The sequence below is a fragment of the Papaver somniferum genome, chromosome 2 (genome assembly GCF_003573695.1).
Source record: "Papaver somniferum cultivar HN1 chromosome 2, ASM357369v1, whole genome shotgun sequence".
Taxonomy (NCBI): domain Eukaryota; kingdom Viridiplantae; phylum Streptophyta; class Magnoliopsida; order Ranunculales; family Papaveraceae; genus Papaver; species Papaver somniferum.
In genome coordinates this window covers 167,506,777-167,515,952 of record NC_039359.1, presented here as the reverse complement: position 1 = coordinate 167,515,952, position 9,176 = coordinate 167,506,777, and the positions used below count along the sequence as shown (strand labels likewise).

Genomic DNA, 9,176 nt, shown 5'->3' with positions numbered 1-9,176 from the left:
TTCCTTCTCCTGTTCCAAATATCCAGCTCAACTCTGCTATTGAATTCCCAGTTGTTGTTGATGAAGTTGCTAACTCTGGATGTTTTAAAACAAATATTGCTGAAAAGCTTCCCAATGAAGCACCATTTCCATTCTAGAGATTGTTTTGTTCTGACATTTTCAGGGTTTAAGAAAACTTTGGGGTAAAGATCTTCTTCAGGAATATTGAGGGTTTTGTTCATCTGAGCAACAAGATTTTCAATGGTTGGAGTTAAAGAGTTTGAAGAGGAAGCCATTTGTGTAGATATTATGAGAGAGTTAATAAGAATCCTCCAGTAGATATGACCACTGTGTAATTTGGTGAGACAAAGCCAGCAATAGTGATGGGAGGAATCATACCAGGCTTTAATTTGAAAAAGATTCTTCATCCTGTCAGCAAGACAAAAGCTTTGTAGGTATCTGGTTAATTTGTGGGTTGTCCTCATGCCAGTTCTAAATGGTTTAGATGAGTAGTGGTCAATGAATGGGGTAACACCATTGCAGTGATTTGATTTTTCCTGGTTGGCTTGATGTTTCTCCTCTGTGTACTGGTGACTGTGACTTAACTTGTAGAGAGTGTTGTTGGTGTTGATGGCTAATGGGGTCTGGCTCAGATTCCTGCACAAAAATTGAGTTATAATGCAATTTAGTTTGTTGAGATTATTACCTTGTCTTTCCCATTGGGGGTAGCAGATAATAATTTCATAGCCTTCATAGTGTCTGGTATCCTTATCAGTGCTCCAACAAGAGTTATTGTAATCCAAGCATGTGATGGTGATATGACTAGCTTTATTTTGAAAGTTTGTCACGGGATGATAGAGTTTTTTGTCGTAATGGTATAAGCTGATTTTGACAGAGTCCTTGTAATTGCGGATGGGGCTGACTGAGATAGTAAGGTTTATTTTGGCCAGCAGGAGTAGTAGGATAATTTTCCAAAACCTGGTCAAATCAAGCCAAAACAGAAGGGCCTTACTCAGCCCAAAGAAGTTAGTATGGCTTGAGTGAGGAAAGCTTGAGTTTTCTAGGCTTACTTTGTTTTTTGGCTTGAGCTTGAAAACAGAATTCAAGATGAGTGGAATAGTTTTTACCTTTCCCTTGTGCTGCACGATTACCTTGTTACTGAATATGATTTAAGTAGTGCCTGGGGTATAAAATGTTGACATCCACCATACCTCAGGCCGAGTTGGCCCCTTAGGTGGCCCCTTCGAATATGACTCAGCTTGCATTGGATTGGAAAGGGGCTTCTGAGTCAGATTTTTTAACTGGTCCAACCCTGGCTGATAGTGATCTTTACTCGGGTCGGACATCAGAGGTTTGCTCCATGGACTTTTACTCATGATCGGACCCGCTGGAGTAGTCAAGGTTTTCTTGCCAAGTGTTAGTTGCCGTTTCGCATGGGCCAATGGAGAATCTTTGCTTGTACTAGGCCAAATTATGATTCTAGTAGGCTTGATTATGCGCATCAAGTTGCAAGGCCAATCTTTAGAGCTGGGAATCGGAGTGCCACCTTGGGAATCTGACGGTTGAGATTGAATAATTGTTGCTCTTCCCAGCCCAAATAAAACCGCAGAGAGGGTAGTTCCTTTCAGTTTCTCATTCAGTTTTTCATGAAAACAACCAGTTAACACTACCATTTCCTCCTGTCCTAGAGATATCCCAGCAGAATACTCTCTTTGAATCTTCAAGCTATGGAATATGATCAGATACCCCAAGATGTTAATCAGGGAGAACAAAAACGAGCCCGAGTAAGTCAGCCTTTGCATTAGGTTTGTTTTTCTGAGATTCAATCTAGTTTTGAGTATGATTTGTGTTCTAATGTTTAGGAGGCTAGAATGGGTGTTCAATTTGATACAATTTTGAGAATTGATATGAAATTTTTGTAGGATGGTACTGCAAGGGTTTGTGAAGGTTTTACTGGTATAAATGAGAATCAGTTGCAATATAATTATGTTGCAAGTCTTGCAACGCAGGAACTAGAGATGAGAGAGATGTGCATGCATTTGCCGAGACTGGTAAACAACAACAGAGGATCAAGCGAGGGCATATCAAGAATGGGAAGCTTGTGGGCGTTAAGGATGGCTGGGTTCTGTTTGCACTTCATCCCACTCAAAGTCGACGAGTGGTGAAGGAAGGTATTGTGCTGGTGGGTGATGAGAGGATTATATGTGGGAGCTCTCAACAGAGGTTCTTTGCTGCCCCAATTCCTGATGACGTGATCAGATTCGCATTAATGATATTCGTCCTCCCACTCCTGATAAGGTACTCTTCCCTAACCTGTTCATGCTTGCTCCGGCACTTAGGCAGATGGCTAAGGATGTGGCCGAAGTATCCTAGGCAGGAATTGGTGAAGTAACTCATCCGCATGAAATACCAGAAGAGGAAATTTTGACACCAGGGGTTGATTCTAGAATTGTGGGTCAGGTATATAGGGATGCTAGAGTCAGTGCAATGCGTGGAGAGATACCTCGGCCTCCTGAAGTGCCAGCTGAGGAAACCTTGCCACCTGGAGCTGATGCAAGGGTTATAACGAAGGTGTAAGTTGTTGTGGCTAGAGCTATCAAGGATGTATCCAGTGGATCTGGAGATGAAAGCAAAATCTAGCCAGGTAGGCTTCAAAGAGCTGCACAGAGTGATGTGAGCAGTAATATACAAACAAACAACTTTATTTTTTGGTTTGTACCATGCTACACAAATGCAGAACAAAGTGATGTTGGGTTTTAGAATTGTTTTTTTTTTTGTTAAGTCAGTGAGCATGTTAACATTTATGGTGTTTGAAACAATTATGCAATGCATCTCAACCATAGCTAGATTGGAGATATATGATGGCCAGTAAGCATACAAGGGTAGGGGCTCCTGAGGATTACCTTGTTTCAGATTACAGAAAGTACTAGATATAGGTGTAGATTTATAATGATTTGAGTTGAATAAGATTTTAAGAATCTTTGGGTAGAATAATACATTAAAAAAGGGAAAGAGAGTCAGATACTTACCCCCAGACTGTGAAACCAAGATTGTAGACTGATAACTACCAGGATGATGGTTTGCAGGAATCCAGAAGATGACCCAAGAATCATGGCATCCTAGATATCTCAGAGCTAGAGATTTAAATTGTTGTAGCAAAAGGCCAAGAGAAACCTTGTAGTCCAATGTTGAATCTGTATCTATACCATAGACGTACCCAATGTAGCAGCCAATGTGAGAGAAATAAGAAGGTATGAGATTGAATAGAGCTGTAATAGATTTGATGTTTTTCTTCACATCCTCGAGAATGAGAGTAGTGAATGTCGTGAAAACATCAGAGATCTGGGTATTTTTGATGATGAAGTGATTTTGGTAAATTTTGTGATGAGAAAAAATCTTTTGAGGGAAAATCCCAAAAGGTTGGGTTTGGGTTTGTAGGATTTGTAGTGCAGATGAGGGAAATACTTTTGTTCCTTGAAATTGAACGATTTGTTGCTTCTAATGCTAATCGAGGAATCTTCTGTGTTCTATAACTTGGTAATAAAATTGGGTTCAGAGTTTTCCATGGAAGGGGGAAACCCAGCTTCCTGGTTAGAGTTACTAGTGATTCGGTAATCTTCTGAGTGATTTGCGCCGATTGTGATGCTAATGATGTTAGTAATTCTTGCGATTTTGGTAATTGCTGTGATTTTGGTGACCTTCTTCATCTGTTCTGTTGCTGGGACGGGTGTTTGTGTGTGATTTGAGTGATTTGATAAGTTTATGCAGTTGCAGTAACACTGAATCGAGATATTAGAGGTATCCATAGGACACAGGCGAAGAGAAAATCAGAATTGGTTGAGAAATTGCACCATCAGAGAGCAGAAAGAGATTGGAGAAAGAGTGAAATTTGAAAAACCGGTAACAGTTTCGGTAGTAACTAGCCGTTGTAGAAGACCGTTAGAGGAAAAGGACACAGAAAAACGATTAAATCTAGCCCTTGGAACTGCCGGCGGGGATTAAGAGAGAGGCGAGAGCATTTTTCATATCGACCTCAATGGCAGAAGTTTTTTCGCACTACATAACCAACTACAAAACTGACGCACAATAGATTTAAATTTAGTAGCATTTTATGAGTGGCTTTAATAAACATCATATTATCGTCTGTAGAAAAATTATGGGTTATACAAGGTGCACTTCTGGCCACAAAAAATCCCTGAAGAGTCTTTTGATCAATATTTATTTTTTAAAGACAAGAAAGAACTTCAAGGACAGTAATAAAAAGGTATCGGTAAAGAGTTTTCCCCCGCCTATGACCCTACTGGGAAAGAAAGTATCAGTTGGGGATCCATTTATAAGAACTTCAAAAGAAATTGAACTTACACAACTATGAATAGGATGATCCAATGCGTGCTAAATCCAAGACAATGAAAAATATTTGAGAGAAAATTCCACCAAACACAATCAAAAACTTTAAAAAAAGTCTATTTTGAGTGTCATCCAAAATTGCTTACCTTTTTTGACTTTGAAGGAATGAAAGATTTCGTTTATCATGATGATAAAGTCGAATATTGACCTACATGAGATGAAATCATGCTGAGTCTCAGAGATAAATTTATTGATAAGAGGTCGCCTACGGTACGCCATAAGTTTAATAATGATTTTAAGAGAAAAGTTGCAAAGACTGATGGGTCGATATTTTTTCGTAATATTGTGATTTTCAGTTTTAGCAATTAAGACTATGAAAGTTCGATTCAACTCAGGTTTAAGACTACCCGTCCTAAAGAAATATTGAACCAAAGCAATAACATTAGGGCCAGAAATATGTCAATATTTTTTATAGAACATGCCCTGGAGACCATCTGAACTGGGGATTTAAAAGCCCCTAGTTGAGATATTATCCTTTTTATTTCAGACTCAGGAACATGAGAAGTAAGCGTAGAATTATCATGTTGAGTAATCACAGAAGGCAGTAAGGATGATAAAGTATGCAAATCACATGCAGGAGTAGTTAGATCAGTGAAAAGAGTCGAAAAATAATCAACTATGGTGGGTATTAAGATATTGATTTTCTTTTATCCAGTTGATATTATCATCAATTAACATGACAATTTTATTTCTATTACTTCTAACTAAAGTAGTAGTGTGAAAGAACTGAGTATTAAGGTTCTATTCCTTAATCCATTGGTTCCTAGACTTTTGTTTCCAGAAGATCTCTCCCATAACCAAGAGCTTAAAGTATTCATAAAGGTGAAAGCACATAAATTCTTTATTAGTAAGTGAAGGGTTCAAGTCAGACACATCCTTAGGTATGGCCAGATTCTCCTTAGCACGACTAATTTGAATATGTAGATGTCTGAAGGTTTGTTTGTTCCATTTTTTACAGGAAGATTGAATCTAACTTACATTAGTATGAAAAGCAGAATCAACAATCATAGAAAGATTATAATTCCAGTTATCTTTAACTACAGATTCGAAATATCATGCGCTCAGTCCAAATAGCTTCTATGTGACAGGGTCGAGGTTTGAATTTTGATTTAGGCATAAGGTCAACTAGAATTAGCTCGATGGTATGAATTAAAGTAAGAAGAATTTCAGACCTGCGCTTTGGAAATTGATGTCGTCACTGAGCATTTGCTAGAACATGATCCAACCGTTCTCTAATATTAACAGGCCCGACGTGTTTGTTATTCCAAGTTATCTTCAAACCAGCATCTCCAAGGTTAATAGAGTGTCGTCACTACGAGGATCTCAATTACCATTTCAAAAATTGTAATTTAATCATACCGCATTTTAGTTTATTTTTTTGGTAAAATAAACGAACATCACAACACAAAATGGCGTAGAATAACTTATGGTCCTTTAAAAAGAATCCTATTATTAGGGCTTTAAACGGCTGGGTTTTTACGGCTGTATATGGTCATGAAATAGTAATCCGTAGAGCCTCTTATCCTGATATTTATGTAATACCTAATATACCCTCAATTTGATTAGTGCTAATTAAATTAATTAAGTTAACTAATCAGTATTAGTGAATGTATTAGACTAATCAAATGATTAAACTTTTGGAAATCAAAACTTGATTTTCTTTTATTTTGGTTTTGATTTTGAAGAAGGAAAAATGGTGATTTTTGTGAAATTTTTTTGAAAAAATTTGAAAAAAAATGATGAAACCCTTCGTCACAAAACTCAGAATAACCTTATAATCAACTCCCAACATCAATTTTATCGATTCAAATCCGTTCAAAATCAGAGCAAAATATGAATATTTTACCAGTTACGGTTGGGAAAATGTGTCGAACTAGACGTAAATACCAAATTACGATTGGGAACTTAGGAACTCCAAGTCGTGAACACAAAAAACGGATGGAAAGTGAAGAACTTTTGGCGGTTATTTTTTCCAGAATCACCTGAGTCTGTATCACGGCTGGGTTAACATATTTTTTCCTTCTATAAACGAATATGTAACTTGAGAAATTTTGGGTTTCAACGTGAATACATACTAAAATTGAAAATTAGTAATACTTTCATTCATTAGACCACAACAAAACCCATTACATACTTAATAAATCCACATTACCAAGTTGGTTTTAATAACATCCATTTCGATGTATCAAAAAGTCTTTGATGATGGCGAATTGAGCTTGAAGTTGAAATTATAACCTTTCCATTTTCTCCATTCCTTCTTAGCTTGAGATACGACTTCTTCATCAGTCTCACCTCTAAGTCGAAGTTTCTTGCACATACGAAATAAATCTATATATTCTTCCACTTTTTTTGCGTATGTCTGAAAATCGAAGATACAATTCAACCCCATCGCAGTTTTTAGTGTTACCTATTTCACTACAAAAATTTCAAAAATCTTACTCCAATACGATTAATAGCTAAACCACCTTTCCTTCGTTCTTCTCCCTTCTTTGGATAGCATAGCACAAAATTTTTGCAAAGAGATAAGTCTTCTTCTAAAGTAAAGTTGGGTTTATCCTTTGAGTACATTGCATTGAGTTTGTAGGGGTGTTGGTGGAGATTATTGAGGTAGAATGTGTGATTTTGATTTGGAATGGTGGTTATATGGAGGTGGAGTTATTTCAAGTTTGAATAAGTGGTTGAACAACTAGAACCTTCTACGGATCAGTCTTCGAATGAATCTATTTTTCAAAATTCAAAAAACTAGCCGATATGATGTGGTACAAAAGGAGATTATAGGTGTTTACATCTAGGAGATCGATATGTCGACCTAGCCGCAACTAAGTATAAACCTGCATAGTTTGTGGTGTGTCAGATTTACCGCTAGTATTTCTGGATGTATATAAGAGTTGTTACTTTCTGTCAGAATTACGTCATGGATATATAGCCGTAACCAAGAGCCATTTTCTTTTTGGGTTATCATAGTAATATACGACAAGGTATTTTCCAACCGTAAACAAATTACGGATGAAGTTACTAACCGTTGTGACAATACGGCAAGGAACTCGAAAGGTCGACCAAGCCGTAAACTAGAGTTGTAAATTTATGTCGGAATTACGGTTTGGATTCCTAACCGTAACAAAGATACATGGCCTGGATATGTAGCCGTAACCAGGAGTCATTTTCTTTTTCGGGTGACCAGAGTAATATACAGTTAGGTATTCATAACCGTAAACATATTACGGATGTTTTTCCTAACTGTTTTCTGTCTAACGGCCGGGAGTTTCTAACCGAAAAAATATGCAAGTTTATTTGACAAAAATTATATGCATTTACGGTTAGGTTATGTGAAGCATCGACGTAGCCGGAAATGCACAAAAAAATTCAATAATGTTGATTTTTTCCTCATTGTTCTTAGATTAGACAAATGGAAAGACTAACATTCACTCATACATGCAAAGTTATAAAAGTCCATTCATCCAATCCATAACCAAACAACGAAAATAGTAAATAGACAAAGTCTCCATGAAGTAAAATACTAAAAAGCGAGTACATATTCATTCACTTGATTCCTCCTCCGAATCCGGGCGCAAAAAGGAATCCAAATCGTCGTCATGTTTCTCCTGTTCCACAACCTGTTCTACAACTCTAGATGTTTTACCTCTTCCACTGCCACCTTGAATTGGAGTCTTTTTGCCTCCACCACGTCCACCTCGAGCACTTGTTCCAGCACGGCCACCTTTTTCACCTCGACCACCTTTTTCACCCTTTTTACCTCCACCTCGACCGCTTCGACCACCTTTTCCTTGCTTTGGTTCAACTTGCTCACCGAAGGGAGTGTACTAGTCGTCGCTAGAAGAAGGAGACCTATCCCTCTTACCTCTCCTTGATCGGTCATCATCATAACCATACAAACCTCCTTTATCAGGGATTATTATGCCTTTAACTCGATTCCGTAGTATTCTTTGTTCAGGGACCGTTAACTTCTCACCCGAATTAATCATATGGGTCATGTCCTTGACCACCCAATTAACTCGTTCAACCTATTTTTTCATATCAAATACACCCGAATTAATTTTCATAGATAATTAAAAAAACACAACATATACAAAAATAATTAGTAGTATACGTACCACCATCTCCTCCCAATCACTTTCTTGATTCGTTGATGTTCTCTATTTTGAACACTCTGCCTTCCTGAAGTGTCTCTTCGCTTCCAGATCCAAATTTTACACATAAGGATGAGACCACTCTTGATACCATTTCATGTAATTCGCATCCGCTTCGGAATTGCCATGAGAAGCTTCAAGCGCTCTTCTACTCATTTGGTTTACTTCTGCGAAACGAGCATTCCAATGAGCGATCGACGGTGCTGGTTCATAGGTCAATCTGACATCTTTGTCCTTAAATTAGGAGTTGGCTACGCTCAGTTTAAAACGAGACTCTGCAAGTACTATTTTCTAGACAATACCAATTTGGCGGAGCGTACTACGGGGATCTAAAATGACGAACCTAGTTGAATGAAACAAAGGTCCCATGATGATTTTTCAAAATGGTTGTTGTAGTTGTGGTAAAAATTGGGTTCTTTTCAGACTTGTGAAGGAAATAATTTTTAGACTTAATAAAAATAAAGATAAAAAAAATTGAATTCAAAGGTGAAGTAAATATTATGGAAAGACCAGGGTTTAGGATTTCACCATTCACCAAAATTCATGTGATTCAATAATAATTATTATCATGCAATTCTAGACATTATAATTCAAATCAAAAACAATTGTGATTCTAATCATTGCCTAAATCAGATTTTCAAA

General features: G+C 37.4%; 1 protein-coding gene across 1 annotated transcript; it reads right to left on the bottom strand.

Moving 5' to 3' along the window:
• Positions 1-7,922: 7,922 nt before the first annotated feature.
• LOC113352394 (mediator of RNA polymerase II transcription subunit 36a-like) lies at positions 7,923-8,378 on the bottom strand. The gene is made up of 2 exons (XM_026596218.1): positions 8,246-8,378; positions 7,923-8,185 (listed from the first exon to the last, which is right to left on the bottom strand). Exons 1-2 carry the CDS (start codon positions 8,376-8,378, stop codon positions 7,923-7,925), a joined length of 396 nt encoding a protein of 131 aa, XP_026452003.1.
• Between the last annotated feature and the right edge of the window lie 798 nt (positions 8,379-9,176).

Excerpts from the sequence above, each read along its gene's own strand:
- LOC113352394 (XM_026596218.1), bottom strand. The coding sequence starts at position 8,378 with ATGACCCATATGATTAATTCGGGTGAGAAGTTAACGGTCCCTGAACAA. Across the intron at positions 8,186-8,245 it reads TGATGACCGATCAAGGAGAG|TTGAACCAAAGCAAGGAAAA; the intron begins GTAAGAGGGATA and ends TCGGTGAGCAAG.